This window comes from Nipponia nippon, unplaced genomic scaffold (genome assembly GCF_047370975.1).
Source record: "Nipponia nippon isolate SJK-2023a ecotype South Korea unplaced genomic scaffold, ASM4737097v1 scaffold_10, whole genome shotgun sequence".
Classification (NCBI taxonomy): Eukaryota; Metazoa; Chordata; class Aves; order Pelecaniformes; family Threskiornithidae; genus Nipponia; species Nipponia nippon.
In genome coordinates, this window is record NW_028262291.1 from 21,569,678 (window position 1) to 21,594,461 (window position 24,784).

At 35.5% G+C, this 24,784-nt stretch overlaps 2 protein-coding genes across 13 annotated transcripts in view; both read right to left on the reverse strand.

The window, feature by feature from the left end:
* Positions 1-260: 260 nt before the first annotated feature.
* Positions 261-15,993, reverse strand: TESMIN (testis expressed metallothionein like protein). Its single transcript, XM_009473906.2, has 12 exons — positions 15,520-15,993; positions 13,384-13,501; positions 12,585-12,643; positions 11,152-11,310; positions 10,379-10,499; positions 8,554-8,624; positions 7,020-7,111; positions 6,285-6,356; positions 5,023-5,125; positions 3,400-3,537; positions 2,668-2,843; positions 261-1,218 (listed from the first exon to the last, which is right to left on the reverse strand). Exons 1-12 carry the CDS (start codon positions 15,991-15,993, stop codon positions 1,056-1,058), a joined length of 1,746 nt encoding a protein of 581 aa, XP_009472181.1. The 3' UTR covers positions 261-1,055.
* Positions 15,994-20,096: 4,103 nt separating this feature from the next.
* Positions 20,097-24,784, reverse strand: part of CPT1A (carnitine palmitoyltransferase 1A) — a 46,438-nt gene continuing 41,750 nt past the window's right edge. For all 12 annotated transcript variants that reach the window (XM_087745930.1, XM_087745932.1, XM_087745922.1 and 9 more), the window contains 2 exons: positions 24,591-24,683; positions 20,097-23,088 (listed from right to left, as the gene is read on the reverse strand). In XM_087745930.1, the coding sequence (XP_087602056.1) occupies positions 23,002-23,088; positions 24,591-24,683 (180 nt within the window). In that variant the 3' untranslated portion in view covers positions 20,097-23,001. The remainder of the gene's footprint in view (positions 23,089-24,590; positions 24,684-24,784) is intronic.

The window sequence follows — 24,784 nt, forward strand, 5'->3', positions numbered from 1 at the left end:
TCTTTTAAGCATAAATGTAAAAAATATCTAAGCATATATCAATAACTTAGCATAAAATGTCTAAACCCAAAGAACACTAATTTTTATACAATCTGTCAATTCATTTAGATGACAATTTTTAATTTTTTTTTCTTTTCCAGAAACAAGGTAGCAAATAGCTTACTCCTGTTAGATAAAATAAAATCTACTATTATCCCAACAGTAAGAATGGGAAGAAGAAGAAATGTAGCACAGAAAAATGTCCACGTAAGAAAAATTAATAATTAAACAAAAGCTATTCCAAACTTTAAGGGAAACTGGATTGCAAATGTAGGATTCAGCAAATTTCAATTCTAAATGCTAGGTACATAAAAGATTTTCCTACCACAAACTCTTGTACTTTACAGTAGGAGTAAAAAGGAGGTCATCTTCCTCCTATTCTTTATGAAGCTCCTCTGTCTAACCAATCGAATGTTGAACAAAGTCTGGTGTGGGGTTTTTTCCCAACAGTAAATACTAAACCTACTGACAACATTGCTCCGTTTTCCAAAAATAGTACATCTGCAGACAGCAGAAATAAGTTGCCAAAATAGAGAAGATCCAAAGCTAAACTTAGGAGATTTGCCTACTACCACTGGAAATGGAATTGTTTCACAATTCATAAAATAACCAAACTAAGACAGCAAATGCTTACTCAGTTTTTACTGCATCTCCACTCATATAAACATCCAATAAAGTCATTTTAAGTTAAACTTACTTTTAATAAGAGTTGAGGTAAAGACCGAAGAATCAGCTCAGAAAGTCCTAACTACAGAGAAAATCTGTTTTAGTAGAAAATATCATAAGCTTTCTACATTATTAAGTTACTCAGAAAAATGCTGGATGTGGTGCTGTTTCACTTTCACCAGCATAATTCAGAAAGAATTCAGCTGAAGTCAATGAAATTATTCCTATGAAAGATCAAAGTAAGATCATTAAGTAGCAAAATTGTGGAGACTATGGCAACGTATCAACAGCAACTTATTGGCTTTATAATACATTGAACGTTATTCAACTTTCAGTGCTTTAGAGTTTAATTATGCACGTAGGATCTGGGATAAACATGTCCCAAATTCCTCCATAATCATCCGCTCAGCTAGACAGACAGAGTAACCTCTTTTTTCTGCCTCTTCAGCTTGCACCAGGAGACAAGCACATACTGCTTTCACTTCTTCCCAAGATACACATACAGCTGGTTGCCTGACAGGGGAAAAGAAACTAGTATGAAATATCTCCATTTTAAATACACAAAATAATTTAAAATACAAACTGCGAAACTCTGTTAAGAGTTGGAATGCACAGAGCTGAATCAGAGTAGCTGCACTGTTACTGTAAGATACATCCTTGTAGGAATTTCACTCTTCTACACTGAATAGCTTCTGCTTCTAACAGATTGCTTCTGAGTTTTTTCTAATTTATCACATGGAAGACTGTGTTCACACTACATAATTAATCTATGCAAATGCTGCCCAACAGGTGCAGACAGACAAATGTTATACAACAAGCCTCTTCCTCCATCTACATGCAGTAGTCAGATCCTGCCTCACGTACAAGAAGATGTGTTAAAAAGGCTTAGTCAGGGTCTAGGAGGTACTCAATGTAAATTCAGTCTATTGCTGTTAAAGGAAACAGCAACAAGCTCCTCAGGGATTCCCTGAATGGCACCTTAGCAGCCTTGCTTTGAATAAACTCTTGAAATGTTACTCGAGTTGTTACTTATTCTACTATATTAATAACATAACTCATCCTACTGTGCGATTCAAGCAAAGGCATAACTTGGCACCATCTACCCCATCAATACACTACCAACAGCAGAAATTATTAAAAATATTTTAAAAATAGATCATCAGAAAGTATTTTAAAAATGGAATTAAGATAAGAATTTCAAGGTAATTGTTGATGCAAAGAAGCAAAGAAAATGATGTATGCAAACAGAAAATTTTGGAGCTGGGAGTAAAGCTCCCTAAAATCAATTAAGAGGTGGTTTAATTAATTTTAATTGTTATTCATAGGTGTTTCTATTTACTAGGCAAATGACTATAAACCAACCAAAAATAGAGATTAGGCTACAACTATGTTAGAAAGCATAACAACATCAGGATAGTACGGCCTTCTTAGAATATTTTACAATCCAAATTGCCAACAAAAATAAAATTGACCGGAGGTGGACAAAAGGAAGCAGAGATGGGAAAGAAGCAGTGATATAAATATGCTTATTAATTTAACATTGTGAACATATTAATAACATAATTTTCTTAGTACTTCTTTGGTCAAGGTTTTGTTAGAAATGAATGCTTGAACACAGAAAAATTTAAAAACAGAGAAACTGAAGGAAAAACATCAGGCTAAGGGGGGAAAAATTGATAGAAGGAAATATGTGATCAATACATAAATAACTGCTGTTTTGTAAGCAGAACCAATACATATATCCCTGAACTCTGTATACTATACTCTTAAAGGATAGTTATAGCCTCTCCTTTAGGTATTTTTTTATTTGTAGAAGCAAAATGGCAAATGCTATGTGAAGCAATTGTTTGTATATAAGCCATCTGTCATTTTAGTAACTCTTAGATAATTATGATAATGATTACATGAAAAATTAATGAAGTCAGACCAATGGATTATCCATTGCTATTTCCAAATATTCACCTGTCTGTCTTCAATTTTGGTAACGTTTCGAATGTTGATGTTAAAACTGGGCTATTTCCTTCATTATTTCCAATGTCCGTGTAGTTTAGCACATTCAACTGTTTTTTTTCATCTGGACTTTCTTCATAATTTTTGCAACCAATGCATTTGCAAATAGAGGAACACATAATTTTAGCCTGGCAAATATAGAATACTTACAATAAAAATTGTATAAATCTTAAATTAAACATACATTTGAGCAACCATTGGACCTATACCACCAGGGACTTATTCTAGACATGCTGATCTTGGATACTCCCAGAGCAAGGCCATCAGTATCAATACAGTAAGGAAGCAAGACAGGTTTTTTTCCCATGGATTCTCTGTGGAGACCGATGTTCTGTACATGGACAAATCACCTCCCCTCAATTTGTGGATAACTTTGCAAGATAACAAAATACCATGGATGCAAAGAAACTACCAGGATTAGCAGAAAACCATTCCTTGTTTCTTCTGGAGCAAGGCATTGGCTGAGAGCTCCTGATACTGAAAATTTTAGCTGATCAACTTCAGCCAGATTCAGTTCTTTAAAGACATGACAAGAAAGAGACTCTGCCTCCTATGTTCAAAAAGTTTTATGATGAAAAATCCAAAGAAAGAAGAGAATTGATTATTTTTAGCAACTACTAGTTACAGAATATAGTCAATATAGTCAAGGTAGTAACTGATGAGAGGAAAGTTCACCTGACTCACCTCAAAGCACTCACAATAATTCTTGAGGCATCCTGAGCGCTTGCAATTACATCCTTTGTTATGGTGAGGTTTAATTTCTCCTAGTTTCCTTTTCCCAATCTTTGGTAAAAAAGCTTCTGGGTTTCTATCAAGACAGGCCTAAAACAAAAATTTCTAGATTATGAGAAATTTGAAGAAATGTTTTTTAAACACTGGAATGACTGTGATCCAATGTTTAACAAAGAAGTTCTTACTTTCCACTCTGGTGGTATGAAGCCCATGGATAAAGGAGTCTTCCATGGAATTCAAAGATTCCAGAACACTAAGCCGACTTGGCTCTTCCACGGGAAGCAACTTACATTGTTGTTATGGAATAACCTGAATGACCCATCTACTATTCTCTTGGGGCTGGTTTTCTTTCACTGCTGATGCTACTTTCACCAGAAATAAAAAGTTCTCAGTGAAGAAAGAACCCTTGCATACATAGTAACATACATCTCAGAAGTTTTAAACATATCTTCTTTTATTAATGGCCCAATACAAAGACCATTCACTGAAATCAGCATTGGATTGGAACAGCAGGTTTTAATTAGGTCCCAAGACCTTGCAATGCCATGGATTACTAAAAGGTAGGTTAAAGAGGTTATATGCCCTTTATGTACAATATTTATGGATGGCACAGGCATGCTTTCATCAGTGACAAACAACATATCTTATGCTTTACAAGATGCCATCTATAGCAGTGAAAGGAGTACTCAGACACCAACGACCCCATCAGCTGAACTACAGACGAGCATCTGATTTGAAAACTAGTTGCATATTGACAGCAAAAATTGCTGAGGCTTTGACTGGTTGGATGTGACAAAGCTTTAACTCTAATTAGATCAATGTCTTGTACAATCCCGAAATGATGTGAATGATATAAAAAGAGTTCTGGAAAGCTGCATATAAGGACAAAGCCATTAATATATCCTTAAAGCATCAGCAGTAGAATAAGACTTTTCATTATCACTTTAAAACTTACAAAGCACAACATACATATTAGATTAAATTATTGCCCAGATTATGCAGTTTGATATATACACAAAAATTAGCCCACATATTATTCTTTATTCCACTAATAAAATCAGTCTCCACATGTAGAAGCAACCTGCTTCTCACTAATGCAGGGTTCAGTGTCACTGCCAGGAGAGACAACTTTGCATTGCTGCATGGGTCAAACAGAAAGACTAACACAGCCAACTGCAGAAGATGTGTCAATGAGAATAATAATTTTGATAGTAATAATTTGTTTTCCTTTAACTACTCTCCAACTTTGGGATACAATACATTTTCCTTCAAGTGAAAAAATTTTCTGAAATTAAATTTGGGTTTGAATACTTCCTTCCAAGAATAAAAATTATCATTCAGTTAACACATCACTAGTTTTAATCCAAAGTATCAGAAGTTCTATAAAAGGAAGGAAAGAAATCCCTGAATTTCTTTATGTAAGAATAATACAGAGGCAACACTTTGCTTTATTTAGGTTAAAAATAACATATTTCAAATACCATAACTAATAGAAAAACCAATACTGCTATATTTTTCATACATGAAGTTGACACCAACGTGTATTGTACTTTTTTTTCTTTCTTTTTTTTTTACCTTAATGGCTTTAAATCGCTCCGTTTCATGAAGCTGATTGTTGTAACAATTATTGCAGTTGCAGTTGTTGCAAAAGTCACCATTGGCAAAGCAATCACAATATCTATGATTAACATGTAAAATAACATAAGAAATGAAAAGATTAACTGGTTTAAGTGTAAATTTGTAAATTTAAATTCTACTTCTAGGCAAATTATTCAGTTTCTACTCATAAAAAATGTCCCTTCCTCTGTAATTTAATCATATCCAGACCTAGACAAAGAGCTTCTCTCTCTCTTTCAATTTTACATTTTGTAAAATACACCCAGTGCACCAACGAATCAAACTTTAATTATCATGTATACATCTCATATTTACGTATGAGAGCAGCAACAAGACAGAGAAATTGTATTTTAGTATACTGCATTTACATTTGTCGTGGTTTAACCCCAGGCGGCAACTAAGCACCACACAGCTGCTTGCTCACTCCCCCCTGGTGGGATGGGGGACAAAACTGGAAAAATAAAAGTGAGAAAACTCATAGGCTGGGATAAAGACAGTTTAACAGGTAAAGCAAAAGCCGTATGCACTCAAGCAAAGCAAAGCAAGGAATTCATTCACTACTTCCCATCAGCAGGCAGGTGTTCAGCCATCCCCAGGAAAGCAGGGCTCCATCACGCGTAGCAGTTACTCGGGAAGACAAACGCCATCACTATTAATGTCCCCCCCTTCCTTCTTCTTCCCCCCAACTTTATATACTGGTATGGAATAGCCCTTTGGCCAGTCTGGGTCAGCTGTCCTGGCTATGCTCCCTCCCAACTTCTTGTGCACCTGGCAGAGCATAGGAAGCTGAAAAGTCCTTAACTTAGTATAAGCACTGCTTAGCAACAACTAAAACATCAGTGTTTTACCAACATTATTCTCATACTAAATCCAAAACACAGCACTATACCAGCTATTAAGAAGAAAATTAACTCTATCCCAGCTGAAACTAGGACAACATTCTACATAGGATTTTCCAGGTATGCTGTGAACAATTCTTCTAGCTTTTTTTTTTATTTTTCATACTTTGGATTATATGCAGTCATCTACACCTCTGCACCAAATTCTGAGTTTGTGTGACACCAGTTTACATCAACTGTGGATCTTTGTAACTCAGTATCAGATGAGTAATTATGACACATACGTACTATTCATTTTAAAGCACACGTTTCTGGTATGTTTGTCCTTTCATCTATACACTGTTATTAGCATTTATTAAATGTTGATATACTATTACTTACAATTTGAGACACTGAGATTTTGTGCAGTTACACGGTTTCTTAGACTTTTTAACCTCTGAACCAAAAGGTAAGCTACACAGGTTGAAAAAGGAAAAAAAAAAAGAAAAAATATACAAGTACAATGAAATCTAATTATTCTATAGTTTTCAAACAATAAACACTGATTTTATGTTTTTATATCAATATAGTTGCTACTTAACAACTGTGGCCTCACAGAGTGCATGAGAAAAAGAGAATAAGCAACCTGTAATCTCCCTCTATCCACCAGCTGTCACTACTTGGGACAGGTCTGCCCTTAGTCGTACAATGTGTTAATGGTTGTGCAACTGCAAAGTTCTCTCACCTTTCCCACTGGGGTTGCATCTGCCTCTTATTTAAAAATGATTAGCAATTAAATATTATTAAAAGAATTCCATTAGTGTTAGATATACAGGCTAAACACATGCTAAATAGATTTGGAAACATATCTATTAATTAACTTAGAAAATTCAATGTTTTTCAGGCAAATGGACAGCACAATTGCACTGATCATAAGAAAACCTGAAACCATGCTACATTGTCTTGACCGCCAGCAACTGGCATCATGACTACCAAGATATATACACAAAGCATTCTTACAGAACTGCATTTTTGTTACAAGAGAGAAGCAGCTATGCAACGTGAAAATGTCTAGAAGTCATTGCCAGTTTAAAATTCAAAAGTCATCATGGATGTAAGATGTTTCACGCATCTTACCCGTCTGAGGTCATTTTCACTGGCCCATGCAGATTTGATTCTAGATGGAATGTGGCAGTGCTAGCTACTGGTTGTAAGGGTCCATTTTCAAACTGTTCAAGACAAAATGTATATATCCTGTTTATCTTAACTTTTAAAAAAATACTCTTGTAAGTTAACAGAGAAAAAGTAACACAAAGAAAATGCTTCAGGGATAATTTGATTGCCAAGGTTACTGATAAAGACTCATGGAAGTCAAGAGTCATGAAAACGGCATGCATCTCCTCTTGGAAACAATTCAGTATGTCAGGAAACCCATTTCTTCCAATGCAAAGAGCCAAAAGCAGCTTTCAGTGCTGCAGTGTTGGTACACTATTTTCAATTTACTGATAATTTTAGGTTCAGTTGCTTTTAATTCCAGTATTCAATTGAAACTGGCTAGTGACTTGATGATTTACATTATGTTCAGCTGCAATATGACATCTAATTGGTTGAAGACTTATCAAAATTAAAAAAAAAATCAGCTCACAGGCCAAGAAAACACACTGCAGATCTGTTGTCTCTTCAGACATATGATTAATAAAGGCCTGGTTATGGAGAGAGACAAGGGAAGAACAATAGGATTACGCTGATATTACCAGTAATGGAGGGACAGTGAATGATTGTGATTCACTGTTATTTTAATACGTGATTAGTCTAGCTGACCATAAAGAAGAGGAAAATTAATATATTTAAAGCAAGAGAAGAAATCTAGGAAATTACTAATTTGCGAAAAAGTTAGAGAAGAATTACAAGCCTGTCTACATCACTGCTCCAGAATGTTTAGGCACAAATTTTCAGATATACCGCCTTTATAGATGAAAGACTCCCTAGGGCATTGTTTGATCTGACCCTTGGGTTTTTTCTTCCTTCTTTTATGATAGTGGCTGCTATCCACAAACCATTTGCTGTGTTTGTACTGACATTGCATATTCACTTCACACAAATAAAAAGTTAACAATTAAAAATTTGCAGTGATTTTTGCTACTAGCTCTGTTGGAAGTAACACATGAGAAACCAAACATCTGCAAAGATTTTTAGTCTTCTGTTCAGTTTTCATCAACAAAAAAAAAAAAATCAACAAAAATGATAAAGACTTAATGACTGTTAAATCCTAGTCAAGGGAGTGTAAAAAATCCTACTGGAAGGAAATATTCCCCTTCTTCTGGTAAAAGTCAATGTGCTTTCCTTCACCCCCACAAAGTCTTAAAATGGTTCTCAGAAATAACATAATCTATATAATACCAAATTCAAGGTTTCAAAACTGGAACAAACTTATTTTTCTTATGGAAAACTGTATTTTTAATTCTGGTATTACTTCTAGAAAGTGTTGAAATCAGAAACCTTTATATGCAGAAAGTATACTGAGTGCAGAACTAATCTGTCCAAACTCGCTAAACTCTTTAGAAAATGCATACAATTATTACTTCCCAACAAAGACTTAACAACACATTTTAAGAAAAGGAAAAAGAGTGCATATTGTACTTAACAAGTTTAAAAGATAAAGCTTCTTTACCTCTTGTTCATTCAGACCACCCAGAACAGGCAAAAACTGCCCCAGTACAGCTGTTACAGGGCTGTCCACATCTGAAAAGAAGACATTTACCTGAAGACAGCAGAACTGCTCACAGTGTATAAAGTTTCATTTATGCATAAATATTTTTTGAATTAAGTATACAGGCAAATTGGTATCTTCAACTTCTTTTGTTAATAAAAAAAAAATTACCTGAGGCTGTCTGTCCTTTGTTAGCACATTCTCCTACAATTTAGTTTTGAAGCCAAACTTACTCTACAATAAATAGTGTCAATGTTTTTCTCATTGCAAAAAAAACAAAAATAAAAACCTGACCACGCAAAAATAACCCTGACAGAAGAACCCACCACTAATTTGTCAGCTAGGAATTTGAGCATAGGATGTTTTTACTCTATGACATCAAGTACATTTAAATTCAAATGCCGTAGACTTAAAATATTTTGATAAAATAAGAAAAATGTCATAAACAATAGAATATATTAATCTTGAGTTCTTATTTTACAAATTTCCAGAGTTCTGAGGCAGCATCTGGAACAGAGGTCTTTAGCTTTTGAAGTAAATTACTAAAGACTCATGGTGAAGCTCATAGCTTTAAGATTAAGTCTTTGTGCAAGTCCTGGTGAAGAAAAGCATGTAAGTACATGAGCATCCCAGCCTATGCAGAAAAAAGCAAACATCAATCATAGTAAGATTACAAGATGGATCTTATACCTGTACTTACTTCCCTTCCCATCTGAAGAAAGAAAAAAAAAAAAAAAAAAAAAGGAAGCCAAAGGACAGCTTAATCCAAAAGTTGAACAGATTAGTCCCTAGAAACGTTTAGATATAATTTCTGGACCTAATTCTTTTACTTGCTGTGAAGATGAGTAAAACAGAAGAAAGCTCAAGCAAATAAAATCTAAAAAACCTATGCCAGTGCACTCCTCAGCTTTTTCTTCCCTAACATTACAGCAAATGAAAGACAGTTTGAATTTTATAAAGGAATGACCTTTAACTTGAATGTGCCTGGTTTACTTTTATGATGGCTTCTGACAAATATAAGTAAACAGGCTCCATACCTGGAGCATCTGCTAAGAGGCGCTCACACTCAGCAACTATCGATATTGAGAGCAATATCTGTGCTTGTATGGTGCCTAATATTAAAAGGCTTTGTTTTCACATTGCCATCAAAATGCAGCACTGTAATAAAATTATAATAGTAAATAATGAAATAAAACATGTTCATAATGTTTTTGAGGACGATATGTTTAGGTAAAGAAATATTTATTTGAATTAAAACTAAACTACACTCAAATACTTTGTTGCTGCTGAGATGAAAATGTGTTACTCCATCTAAATAGCATTAACTTTAGAACCTCAGAAATCACATTCTTTAAAAACTGATGGCATTTCAAGTTCACATAATTATGTAAATATTAGTGAGACATTCTGAATTCCAAGACTAAAGTATACCCATAGCCCTCAACGCTGCTCTTCATTTATAGAGAAACAGTGACACTTGGTGGTAGACTAGGGTAAATGCAAATGTATGCAGGTGCTTATGCTAAATGTGTTTTATATGGAAAGTCATATGTATATTAAAAACTTTCAATAAATTCAACATCTCATTACATCATTCTTATTACACTGAAGCACCTAGCGATTTTTCAGTTATAAAATAAAGTAAAATAATAACTGGTGATAGCTACATTAGCTTTGGCTCATCTCCCACTGTTGCTGCTTAAGAACGAAAACACATGCAGTTGCATATTAACAATCTATGATATGCTATCTGACAGGCTAGAAATAATTTTCATTTTTATTGTACCTGATTGAAGATAATTATGTTGGTCATGATACTCAGGAATTAGATGAACTGGTTTTAGTTCTTGTGTGCCACAACTGTTTATACAGAGTATTTGAGTACCTCCTTCCAACTGGCAGATAACCTGGAATGAATAACTAATGATTAGCTTTCATCTAAGAAACTGTAATTCTAAACATATAGATATAAAGGTTTTCATAAAAGTACCACTTGTCTTATAAAACTTCATAATCACAGACTGGAATCTCTCAAACAAATGGATCATTATGCATTAAGATATTTGCTTTTTGACCCTTAATTTTAATATATTTTTGGAAGCAGCTATTGAGATCTAACACTATAGCTCCTCAACCGCGGTGATATGGATTCCTGGTTCTCTAAAGTGCTCCATGGGGCTTTGTAGAGCATATTCTAGCTATTTACTAGTGTGCTGGCTTCAGATTCAGTTCCCTAACCAGAACATGCCATTATAATTTTTCATGTTTCATTTATTTAGCTGTGATTTTAAATCAAGACTTTTCTGTCAGATGAAGTAATCGTCACATTGGTTTTTTTCCTTTTGTTTCCAGCTGTTAAATAGAAAATAATGGTTTTTAAATATATATATATAAAGTAGCACTATAACTAGATAAAACAGACTGTGAGTCCAAGGAAGGAACTACCTTATTATTCTTGATCCAGGACTTACTAAGTGGGACTTCTTGATGATAGTGTGGTACAAAGAAGTTAATTTTCTCTAGTATATAATTTTATTATCAATTACAGGATATAATTACCACAGGGTTGGAATCATTTCTGTGTGAACATCTGGATTCCTCTGCTACACTGTGCAATGCTAATAACTTGCAGCCAGACTCGTCAACATTTGAGTTCTGAAAAATTGCTCTGTCTCGGTGATTCTCAATAACATTACTACCTGCCTCTCTTACCTCAGCCTGAAATACAAAATTTTAAATCTTAACAGGCATGCTTTAAAATCTACTTTAAATTCCAAGCAAATACAATAAATTTTAAAATTTATCTGCATAAATCATATATTTTAAAGCAAAGATTGTGTTCAAATGTAATACTGAGAATAGTTAATTTACTTGACAATGGCAGAATGATTTTTGCTTATATTTCAAGTAAAAATATTCCTGAAGAATAACAATGAACAGTAACGTACTTCACAGTAACAATGGAGTTCAATGCCTCCAAAATCATGAAGCAGCAACTAATTTCTTCTGCCTTGGAGAAGTTAGGCAATAGTCACAGCAAATTATGCAAAACAAGAATTAATCTTTAATTATATAACTTAACTGGGGATCATTGGGATTTAGTCTAAGTAAGTAGTCAACAGAGACTGGACTGCAAATTCAGATTCACCTATAAATCAGATAATTGTTCCAAAATGAACTTTCGTTATGATGATCAGCTACTGTGTGTCATGGCATTCCATCATAGATGTGGTGCTACTTTCATTTGTTGAAAACCAATTTATCACCTCTCTTGCTGATCCATTAACTTATTACAATGTCATCTTCACAAAAGTCACACTTCCAGATGAAGCCTTGCCCCTCTCAGTGCACACTTTAAAACACCAAATGGACAACCTTGGAAAACCTGGCTACAAAATTCTAGTAATTTTCAGAAATCTCCCTTTCAAGAAATGCCTGGATTTCTATAGTTTGTCTTGCATGTATCTAGGAAATTATATTTGGAAAATTCAAGCATTTTAAGAGAAGTTGCAAAGAACATCTCTCCATAGGCAGGGAATGCTAATGTTAAAGCCAGATTTTCATCCGCAACTCTGTTCCTTTATACACACTGCACATGTGATAAAGGCTCAAATACTAATCAGCTGCCCAAGGGTATATGGTGGAGTCCCACTAGGCAGTTTGTGTTCAGGTGGCCTTAGGAGAAGCCCCCTCCCTAACTGGTCTGAACTGGAACCAGAATGTGCAAGTGGCAGACAGGAGCAAACTAGACTTGAGTCAATAAGAATGGAAACAGGCGAAAAATCCAAATGCTATTCTTCCTTCCTCCACAATGTAGCAGTGTAGGAAATCTACGGAACAACATTTTTCTTTCCCTCTCTTTTATGATCAGATCAGATAGGACAGTGTTTGAAAGAACCTTTTACCCTCTGGCACTTAGAATAAATCCCATTTTAGACATTCAACATGGACAGATTCTTCCAATAATAAAAAAATCTTGCATGCATACTTACTATTTCATCATAGACAGAAGCACTAGTCTCGAGTAAGCCACAGATATCACTGGAAGATTCTAGTACATAAAATACAGCATGTTTCGTTTACAAAAAGATCAGTATTTTTTACGAAGAACTCCTTTACAGCATCAATAAAAGAGATTTTGATGTCACTACAGCATTACATTCTTGTGAAAGAAATATTTATCATTCTTTTGTAACAGACTTTCTGGAAAAAACAGACTTCAGTTTGGGTCTTTTTGATGTCTTTTAAAGGTTTATTGTGCCCATTTGGTAAAATTCATTTAGCTTCAGGATAAACTACCTTGTAAGATCAAATCTTGTGGTCAGTTTAACCCTGAGCAGGATTGTGAACAGGTTATGGGCAGAACACATCAAACAACTGCTCACGAGCTTACTGTCAGCAGCAGCATCGGTGCAAACCACCTAACTTTCATAACTGGTGGTCAAACTTCAAAGTGAAATAAAAACATTGTTCAACTAAATAAAAAAAAAAATTATGCTGCAAGAAGGAATATCTTTTTCACAGTCCCCTGAAGGAATGGGGAGCTGGTATGAGAGGAAGGGAAAGTCAAAATTAAGACTGAACTACATGGTGGAAGCAACATGAACATACATGAACAAAGTGGTCCATTCTCCTTTCAAACATTCTTAGTTTATATTAATGTTATCAGAAAATGCTCATATTGCAATTTAACAAATCCAGAAATTAATTTATTTAGCTATTTAAATCCTTTCCTAAGCTTCTAAGAGGAGAAGAAAAAAAAAATCCACCTCAGTCACTTGGTGCACTTACCATTTAAGCAATTGGTCAAGTTTTGTAATTGCGTAGTACTGTTTTGGATTCCTTTAAATTCATCATAACAAATACATTTATTCTCACCTGCAACTGGAGGTATGAATGATCTGAACACCTGAAGAAAAGAATGTTTTATTTATAACTACTTTATGCATTACACGATTCACTTCCAGAAAGCCAAATGAATAAACAAAAAAACTGACTTAGTGACCTTGAAAATTGGAAGTTATTTACATTTTCATTACATAATTAAGCACATAAATGCTGCAGCCTATTCAGCATTACCAGATACCGTTATATACCTTGAATATTATTTCTTTTTCTGCTCAACATATAGTTATGGTTCAGATCTAATGCATTTACAACTATAATAGCATCATACTTAATACCTACATTTGTATTTTCAAAAACAAACAAAATGAACCAAAAAATGGAACAAAGACAGAAACCAACTATTTTCCAGTTTCAAATTAGAATTAAGATTGTTCAAACTAGACAGTTTGCGCTCTGTGTGTGCTGTGCTTCCTCTTAATATAGACAGCAGTTTAGAAGGGTAAGCAAGCAGCGTAGAAACAACCCATCAGCTTTCTTTATTTCAATAAAATGATCTATAACCTGGTTAGAATTTTGTTCTAATACCTTCAAGAAACAGGGCAGATTAAAGAAACATGCAGATCTAGTGTGATAAACTGAAAGGATACTAGGAAGAGGGCTGGTCAGAAAGATTTTTTCTATATCATTTTTAGCTCCTCAAACAGAAGCTAACAAATTTTCATTATCTTCAGCTTGACTTTGAAAAAAGCAACTGTTATGCCTTAATCACATCTTTATTTTCTAGAGGCTTCCATCAGTCTTTTGAATCTTATTAACAGTTCAAAAGATTGACGGTCTCAGTTATTAAAGAACTACTGATAATATTGAGCATGTGTGTAAAAAAACCTTCCAAGCCAGAGATATTTTTAAATTATAACTGTAACCTGAAATCAGAAAGAAAATCAAAACGTGTAAGGTAACTGTCACAGTAGACCTCAAGCATCTCAGGATGAAATGCCACTGGGAAACATGCTGGGCTGGGTAGTGTCAGCAATGATTTCTATTATAGGAGGTTTCCTGCACGGACAGCCCTGCAGCTGCCACCTGGCTTCAGCCTGGCACCTCGGTGGGATACTGCAAGGGAAAATCAGACCTCATTTTCGACCAAGTGATTTTTGTGAGTTTGGGGGGGGAGCAGTTAATGCTTTTGATTTTTGAATCTGAGAACAGCACTGTTTGTCAAAATATTTACATGGAAAAAAATGTGAACTTGGTATGCTTACTTATTTCAAGATACCTTCTCAGAAACCTCAGTGCCCCTCTAGAAGCAGCCACAGTGCAAACTTAAAATTTCGAGATTTCTTCAGATGATATTCTACAGCAAAAAACAAAGATGCAAGGACACATATGTGTTCTACATATGAATAGCCTGCATTAAGCAGATGGATTTGGTCCTGTGAGCATCACAAGAAGTTTTATGCTGTGTACCTTTCTAGATAGTAATTGATGCAACATAGAAAATGTAACTTCAAATTATACGGAAAAAAATGCCAAACGTGGTAGGCAATGGGAAACCCGTCTCTCTTGCTAAACTACTTTCCCCGTGGAGATTTAACAATACAGATATGGTTTACTGCTGCAAATAAATTACTTTTTAACTCATTTGGACTATAAATTTTAAGATGACAAGTGTGTCACCTGTGGAACTAAAGAACAAAAGTTAATATCCTATTTGTACTTTGTACAATGATCTAATAGTTGCTAATACAGGCAGTAACATATAAAACCAAAGTGGGTATATTGTGACATGGTAAGATTTTTTTAATGAGCAAAGTAACTACCCAGCCATTTAAAAAGATGGCTCATTACATGGACAAAAAAGAACAGCAGTCAGAACCATATGTTCACACTGCATGATATTTCTGGCAATATAAAACAATTTTCTTTCTGTATTTATTACTAAGTTTGTTCTAGTATAAAATTTATGCCATAACTTTAAACATTATGTGGATCCCATATAAGTTTTAATGTGGCAATTCCCCACATTTCAGTCACAAATAATCATGAATATATAAAAATTCCTATTTCACTTAATCTTACTGGTATCATTCTGACATTTTGATTGACTGTTTCTTCTGGAGAGAAAATGCTTGAAGTTGAAACACTGCAATTTTTATGCTGCATTGCTACAGAAGAAAGAAAGTGGACACCATTTGAAGGCAGATAAGGTGAATGCATATGTTCAGCTTCTTCTGGAAGGTTCAATTCTGTGTATTTTTCAAGATCTTCATCATCACAGCTGTTGTTTCCATGTGGATGTACTTCGACTTTTACTATTGTATTTTGATTTTCAATGGTAAGTGGATACTTGAAGTGATCTAACAAAGTCTCTCCCACATTTACAGTGCATAAATTATTGTCTTGACTAGACAGGAAACTTTCTTCAATGGGATTATTTACTGCAGTTTCCAGATTACAGTTTTCAGAACTAACAGGACTACTTTGACTAAATATTTCCGTTACAAGTCCACTGTCTATTACTGATCTTATATCAAGCAATATCTGATTCTCCATAGTCATGGACAGAGTGTCAACTGGTTCATATTTATTTTTTTCATTGAAGATAATTAAATTTTCTATTTCAGTATTCTTCTGAATAGTTTTCTATCTAGAAGAGAATGAAATATTCTTAACCAAACAACACTATAGATAACACTGAAGATTAACCCAATTAACATGTAACTGTGAAACTTAAAAACGTAACGCTAGAAGAGGTTGTAGGGGTTCTGAATCTAGCTTTCAGAAAATACAGGCCACCATGCCAACACAAACAAGCTGCTTTTAACATAAGAACACATTCTTTCAAACTTTTAAACGCATTAACAGCATTCAGACTTAAATCAGAATTTTGCTACTTGGCTTTAGTGTTGTGAAGGAGGCACTCGACCTCTTAACCAAACTAGCAGTAGTTTGGTAAAGGCTCCAAAGGAGGTAAAGGCCTGAGCCATGGCTGGGCCAAGAACTCTGGTTCTGATCTGTTCTCTGAGAACCCACAAAGGAGCCAACTGGCACGGAGAGCATCAGTGCATGTGAGCTTGGAACACTGATCATGACATGAATAGCGGGTGGCTTTTCCAAGACTCATTTATCAAGGAACAAAGAAAGCTGTGGGTACAAGGAGCCTCATGCACAGGAAAGGTTTCCTATCACATGTAATTTGACTACAAGTCAACCACTTTATCCTATAAATGTGACAGCCTAAGTGAGCCTTCTTTGAGCTCTCCCTGCTAGGCAGTGTGGCTGCATGGTGGTGATCTCCCCTTGAGCTGGGACACCTTTGAAGGTTGCTCCTCAAGGCAGAGAGACCTTTTACCAATGACAGATCTTTGGTAAGTGACCGATATTGCACATAACCTTGTAGTATGGTAACTTTGATTTTGTCTTGGTAACTTTGATTGCATGCTGAATTGATAAATTTTGCATATATAATCCCTTAGACATAAACCGTTGTCCAAGTCTGAGACTAAGATTGGACGTAGCCACACCTAAGCTCCATCAGGAGTTTAGAAAGCAAGAGGGTCTACTCTGAACCTCATGACTCAACAGGAAGGTCCTCCTTACCCTTTTGCATCGCCGGTCTCTCTATGAATCATTCTAACTCTAGTGTAATTCAATTTTCCTTTGTATGTTTCTTCCATGCACTAATTAATAGAATGAACCTTGCCATCGAACTTTGTTAAGTTGCACTTTTACAACATCATATTAAACCCACTTTTGCTAATACTTTTGATGGTGATTCCTTAAGTGAAATCACTCATTTCACAACAAATGGGGATAGCTGGCAGGATCCTAAATCAGGATTCAAAACAGTAGTAAAAAAAAAAAAAAATCAAATTTGACATAGTACACTTAGACAGCTATAATTACACTGTTTTAAGTTTGTATCAGTAAGTAGCACATTAAGACAAAACCTTATCTGTACTCTCCGTGTCACTATTGCCAGTTATAGACAACACAAGCCAAAGCACCTCTACACAGAGTATCACAAGGCCATCATTAAAAAGACATAGGCCAAGATCCACCTGCACTGTCATCACTACTATTTCTGGATTTAGACTAAGGCAAGATAGGTAAATAGTCCCCTTGACTGGACTGGGATATGGCAGCCCTCTGAAGGCTCAAGTCTTTCTGACCCATATGCATCAACCACTACCAGCTCTGGGACGTCTGTGGGGCAGGGCAGGGTAGGGAGACCAGACCTGCCCAGAAGCTCCGGCTGCCTTCCCCACTCACCCCACATCACCGCGCCGGTTTACAGGGCAGAATGGAAAGGGACAGGCCCCACCTCCACCCCGGGCCCTCAGCGGAGGGCATGTCTCTGCCCCTTCCCCCAGGCAATTCACCTTCCCCCATAGCCGGCGCCCGCCCTTCTGTGAGTAGGGAGTGACGATCGCGCGCCAGACGGTTAAGGGAGGCTGGGCATGCGCCTGAGCGTCGCTGCCAGCCTGCTCCCCCGCGCAGTGCGAGGAAGTCTCGCGCTCCGCAGCGGCAAGGGGGAGCGCGCGCACAGCCTGCAACTTGGATAGGGTGTTTCAGAGGATTTTTTGTTTCGTTTGTATTTAAAGTATAATTCCCCCTGGAAATTCTCTCGCATTACAAGGAGTCAAAGATAAACCAGGACTCTGGTACTGAGCAAGAGGTTATTTGTTATAATCCGTGTAGAAGAGTGCTACTCAGCACTGGAGTACTGTGTCCAGTTCTGTGCTCCCCAGTACAAGAGACACATCGACATACAGGTGAGGGTCCAACAAAGGGCCATGAAAATGATTAAGGGACTGGAGCATCTCCTATGAGGAAAGGCTGAGAGAACAAGGACACTTTAGCCTAGAGGTAAAGTGGAAGGGAGGGTGCAAAGAAGATGGAGCCAGGCACTTTTCTGTTCTGCCCAGTAACAGGACCAGAGGCAACAGGCACAAACTGAAACACAGGGGTTTCCCCTATGAACATCAGAAAACACTTTTTCACTGTGTGGGTAACCAAGCACCGGCACAGGTTGCCCACAGAGGTTATAGAGTCTCCATCCTTGGAGATACTCAAAAAGCCCTCTGGATGTGGTCCTGGGCAATCATCCGGTTGGACCAGATTACCTCCAGAGGTCCTTTACCAACCTCAACCATTCTGTGGATCTGTGAAATAGCTGGCTGCCCTTTCTACAACCCCCTATGTAAATCTTGGAATTTTCACCCTGGTGCCATAAAGATTTCAAGGTTTAGAAAACACTCCAAACCTACCAGGCCACTACCTATGGCCATTTAAGATAAAAGATGGTTTCCTTGAAAGAAGAAATTGAACCTAGGCTTTTCATTTTATATGTGAATGTCTTCATTTTTAGGAAATTTTGTGTATTAAAAAAAAAACAAAAAACAAAAAACAACCCAAACAAACACAGCAACTAAGAACACCCAAAACAATTTCAAGCTACCTTTCATCATAAGGCGCCATACAATTAATCCAAAAAGAAACTGGAATCAATTTTTTCTTATGCTTTTTGTTACAGACTTCCACCCCGCTAGCCCCAGGTCTGCAGCCATGAGAGTCAGAGAAAAACAGAACAAAACAAAACAAAGAAACCCCATGCTTTCTCCTCCCCTCTCAAAGGTTTCATCTAACAGCTAAGTTTTTCATTCTAGTACTTTCGAACAGGAGTTCATTAATCTCAACCAGAGCTGATTAATCCCATGCATCATGTACAACTACAGCAACATTTTCTGAGTATAAGATGAATCTTATACTTGCCACCCTTAAAAACAGGCAAAGGGAAGAGGGAAAAAAAAACCAAAATAAATCAGTATTTTCTGTGGCTAGAAAGTTTCCATACAGCATTTCTCTTCAGATTGAATATATTAATTTACAACTTCAGTATCCAGCCTTGGTGGGAGAGGTTTGAAATACAACCAGGAACTAACAGCATCTAAGAGATTAAGTGTGAAATTGAAATCACTGTGTTCTTTCATGTAGCAAAGGCTGCTAAAAGCATCCAGAAAAGCAGCAAGCTAAATGACTGTGAAAATGGTGTATCACACAAAACTATTTGGTGCATTTTGTGTGGGTTTTTTGTTGTTGTTTGGTGGCTGTTTTTGTTATTAAACAACAATTCAAAAAACATGACCTTTAAAGGGTAAAAAAAATCCTCTTCAACTGTCTCAAAGTAGCCCCCAGTTTTAATGCAATTTCAAAGGATTTTTCAGGTACTGGGAATCTTCAGATAAAGCAAGTAACATTTTAATAATGTTAACTTTCTGTGCCTGAACTAATTCACCACTGCCATACCGTTCATATTCTATGGATTATTCACTGTAAAGATCAAACCAGTGCTATCCACTAGCTTGCAGACAGTTTCACAGAAACATTCCAGCAGTTATTTGAGTCTCAGAAAAAAGCTCATCTAAAGTAAGACCTATGTTGTTTCTTCTTTCTACTGAACCTGAAAAAGAAAAATTGTTCATTAACACATTCCCTATTAACTAGCAAGACATGTACAAATCACTGCTAAAATAAACCGAATAGTCTGCTACTACCATTCCTAACTGGATTTAATAGCAATGATTTCAGAAGTCCAGAAACAGCAGCAAGGGAGCTGGGAAGAAGATACAAAAGATATTAAACATTGTACTAAGTAGTGATAATTGTGAAATTTTATTTTATTTTTTGAAGTCACAGAAGAGGGTAGAAAATAGAGACAAAGCGTTGGATGTAAATAACCAACCATAGATGCAGAGTAATTGAACAAGATAAAAAAATCCTAACTTAAATTAATATATTTTACATGAGAAAACAATTGGTACAAAGGCTGAATTAGAACCGTGATTCTCAAGGTCAGGCAAACGCTTCCTTAGTCCCTCAAAAGACGCAACCCTTAAAAGAATATTTAGTTTGGAATGGTGTTAATCCTTGACAACAGTAGCCTCTAAATGCACTTAATGCTCTCCTAATTTCTGGCATGAAATAGCTGAAATAAATTTGGAAAAAGCACATTCGAGGTATTCCACCAGTTCCACACTGCTATTTAATAAACAGGTCAATTTAATTGTCATCCAACCTGACTTTTAGCACCTACTCAACCCTAACTTTAGCTCTTAAATCACTACTTGAGAATAAGTGATTCAAGGTTTTAATAACAAATTGATAGTTTATCTGGAATATGAACATTTTTATTATAAAGTACACTGTACTAGAAGGTTCATTCAAATTTAGGTAATTTCAGTTACATTCCTATGGCTTTTGAGCAAAAAAGCAAGCAGTTTTACTGTATGTACACAATATTGAACATCAAGATTTAAATTAATTATTTATTAATAACCTACATTCACTGTGGATTTTTAAGATTTACATCCAAAAAGCATATTTTATTTACATGCTGTTGACATTTTAAAGAAAATGAAATAAAAATCTTATCTTTTTAGGAATTATGATCTATCCCAAATTAAAAAAAAAAAAAAACCAAAAAACAAACAAAAAAACCCCCAAAACATTTAACAGCACAAAATGTTTAAAACATTTACAATAAAAAAGTTTTCTGTGCCAATTATACTTACTCTCTAAGAATGTAAAATTGCATTGATAACTGCACTAACTACAATTAGACTTGAAATATTTAAAACCTGAGAGTCAAATCTAAATTTTTTTTTTTAAAGAAAATCATACAAGCTAATATGTCTAACTGTTAATTTAAGCATAGATTGGTCAATAAAAAAAATAAACAAGCAGTGCATTATTTCTGCAGGTCCAAAAGAACAGATCATTATACAATTGTTGCAGTAGTTTGATAAATTCCAGGCCTGCCAGTGTCCTTTCCCACACACTGTACCTAATCAAATCATGAGTGTCTTTGGCCAATTCCTGTGAGGGTTCCTACATTTATGTAAGCATGCATCTGGGATCTTTGAGATTTCCCACCTCAAACATACATATACAGGTGTTTTTATAGCTAGATCAGAGTGAAAATGAAGAGGCATAGAAAGTTAGAAATACTGGTCAGAAAACATTCAAAGTCTAATGAGAAGTTACATATCAACCCCAAAGGCCTTTTAAAATCAGCATAGCTCTGGAGCAGCATTCACTGTATTAGTAAACTCCGTGTACCTTACATTAAAAAAAAAAAAATGTTGCACTAACAGGTACACTTTACTGCACTGCAGGATGTAAAAAGTAACCACACCTATAAAGCCTGGGGAAGAGAAGCATCACACACACAGTTACTCCATTTTGTAGAGGCCATTTTATTTCTGCACTTGGAAATATTATGCTCCTTTTTGAGTGAAATAGCTTTCCCCTCCCTCCTTGTATCCTTCAGAAACTGTGCTTGACCAAGAGCATCTCCCAGGAGGGGTTTGAGAAGGCCAGGATTTTCCAATTCTGGAGCTATTTTCCACAGCTTTAGTAGTTTGCCCTTCTCATACAGATGGTTGGCAATGTAGTAGTGGTCCTTCCAACAGGTTGGATTTGACTAAACTGGCATTCCCAGAAACTCTTATCTCAAATGACCACCAATACCATTCACCAAAATAAACACATGAGTATCTCTAGCTCTGAAACAAAGTTTGCCATTTAAGATGGGAGCATTTCATTAGAGCTTTAAACCCAACTGCACCATATGGCAACATATTCAAGTCTACTTACGCCACATCAACCTAACTTGTAATTCGAAGACTAGATCTGCATTACTACTACTTCACCTCCTTCACCACTAAGACAATGTAAAACCAACTTCCAGCATAAGCTTTTCTTCCTCAGTTTTGGATCTTTTTTTTTCTAAGGCACTTGCATGAACAAGCACACAGGTCCATTTATTTATACAGAAATAAAATGAACAATGTGCCAAACATGCTTTAAGTAATAAGAAAAATGTGATATCTGCTAATTAAGTGACACATTTTACTACCCAATGTAACACTACTCAATGTTTTGCCTTTTCTTTCCCCCCCCCAAAAATAAAAAAAAAAATTTCTCCAACTTGGTATGTCACAGTGGGTTATATCAGGGAATTTTTTTTATGCTTTACAGAAATTACCTTTAAGAAAAGCCCAAGAAAACAATGAAGGTAAACAGCCACAAGTTTCATCATTCACTGACATAAAGCAGCAGATACATTGAAGAACATTCTGCTATTAATACATAGCAAATGGAACTTTTACTAGTATTTGAGTTTAAGATGGTGTGTTTTATCCTTTTGATTCTGGAATACAAGTAGACTAATTTTAAGTAAAAAAAGAGCAAGTGTATACAAATTAAGAGAAAACTGCAGGAGTTAGAATATACATGACTTCATGCAATGATACTATACTTCATCCCTAGAAACATACAAGATTTCAAAAGTCATCCTTTGTGGAAATAAACTCTTCCAAACTACTGAAAAAAAAAAAAAAGAAACATTCGATACAGTGCTAAGGTTTTCATAGGTGATCAAGATGACGTTGACTCAGTTTCTTCACCAGCTACTGTTTGACAAACCTTGCTCTCATTCACTGTTCAGAAGAGTTCTTATCCCAACAACAGGAGCTTGCTTGGCACCAATAAGGCAAATCACTTGGTACAGTTTTTACTATGGGTAAATAAACCCATGATGTCAACCATTGCTTTTTGGATGTTTTTTCCAAAACGATGAGAATCCTTTAAAAACAAACAAAAAACAAAACCAAAGACTTGTACTGTCAGTCAACCGTTATCTTTTAGGCAAAAGAAGGCATCTTTTAAGATGTCATAATTTTGGAGCTTACAGAATTAGGGCTTGTATTTTACCATAAAATGGGGAATTTAGACCACAAAAATGTTAATGGTATACAAATTAATCCAGGTTTATGGTATTACTGAGTTCTTCATTTTGCATTTACTTTCCTATGGACAGAACTGACATCATCTCCTTTTGAAATCAGATGCAGCTAGAGCTTTCTGGTACTTTAAAATAGTTGTGTTTTGTTTTTTATACAAGATTTTGCAAAAGCTAATTTTTAGAAAACAAAAGAATGTTCAGAAAGTGTATGACTAATGACCTAGAAGTACTGAAGGAGCAGTAAAACATTTTGTATTTGAGTTCCTATCAGAATCCTGAATCATTTGCCAGTGAAAAATTACTTAAGTACTCAAAATGAAAATAATTATCTAAGTGTAAACAAACTATGAACTTGTTCTGTTTATTCTAAGTGTCAGATGAATGGTACAAGGAAGAAATTAAGATTACAAATATAAATTATTAGCTACATTACGGGACCTACTGCAAAGACCCTACTAATATCAAGGCCACGCACATGAAACGCTGCCTTTTCTGTATGGACCTTTGACTTGACTAATAAGTAAAAAATACAGGGAAATTTAAAGTACAAGCTATCAGGCATCTGAAGAACTATTTGAAGTATGAAAAAACAAAGTTGTATTTCCTAATCTTTAATGTTTAACCAGAGGCACCAATATGTCTCAGACAAGTTAAGGTCAAAAGAGGAAAACTAGTTCAGCTATGTAATCCTGAACAAACTCAGCATGTTTATTAAAGTCAAAAATCTAAAGGGGAAGGATGAATTGAAGCTCACTCAAAAGCAGGCCTCTGCAACAGCAGGGTATGGAATAGATGACATCTACTACATTCAAATAACGGGTGTTACTCTAATAAATTTTTTATTAATTGTGTTTCTCAAGCACAGATTACAACTTATGGGCCAGCTTCTTTCAGTATTATGTAAACCAAGAAGATTTAAAGAATAGGGAGCACACATTTTATCTGCCTTTACAACTGCAGCCAGAGACCAATCAAAGCAAAACTGTAATAACAAAAAACAGGAGACACTAATCTTACTATTTATGGGACATATATGAGTCATTTTACATGAGTTCCAGGGAACTACACATGTGTAAAGATGACCTTGGGCCACATGCTTTCTTTATGCTTGAAAGCATAAGTGAAATAGAATATTGTTTCCCTGGTTCATAAAGCTATTAAATTGGAGAAATGGAGACAAAAAAAACCCACCTCAATAAAACAGCATATGTTGAGAAAGAAAAAACACGTTATAACTGTATGTTGGAAGTCCTACTAAATTTTTTTAGACAACGAGTAGAACAGCTTTATACGCAGACATCAGAACAGATTTATTAAACCATAAGAAAAGACTGACCCTTACCGTCTCAGAACAAGATATTTTGCTGGAGACATGGAAATGGATGGAATTTTCACCCAAGATAATGTAAGAAACACCATAACCATCATCAGCCACCTAGGAGAAGAAAGAAGAGAAAAACAAGTCAACCTTTTTCTTTTTCCTTCCATTCCTAAATTATCTTATACATAATTACACAATTCTTACTGTGCAGTTTT

Excerpts from the sequence above, each read along its gene's own strand:
- TESMIN (XM_009473906.2), bottom strand. The coding sequence starts at position 15,993 with ATGGAGAATCAGATATTGCTTGATATAAGATCAGTAATAGACAGTGGA. Across the intron at positions 13,502-15,519 it reads AAAATGTCAGAATGATACCA|GTGTTCAGATCATTCATACC; the intron begins GTAAGATTAAGT and ends TCTTTTCTTCAG. Across the intron at positions 11,311-12,584 it reads CTTCTGTCTATGATGAAATA|GCTGAGGTAAGAGAGGCAGG; the intron begins GTAAGTATGCAT and ends TTTGTATTTCAG.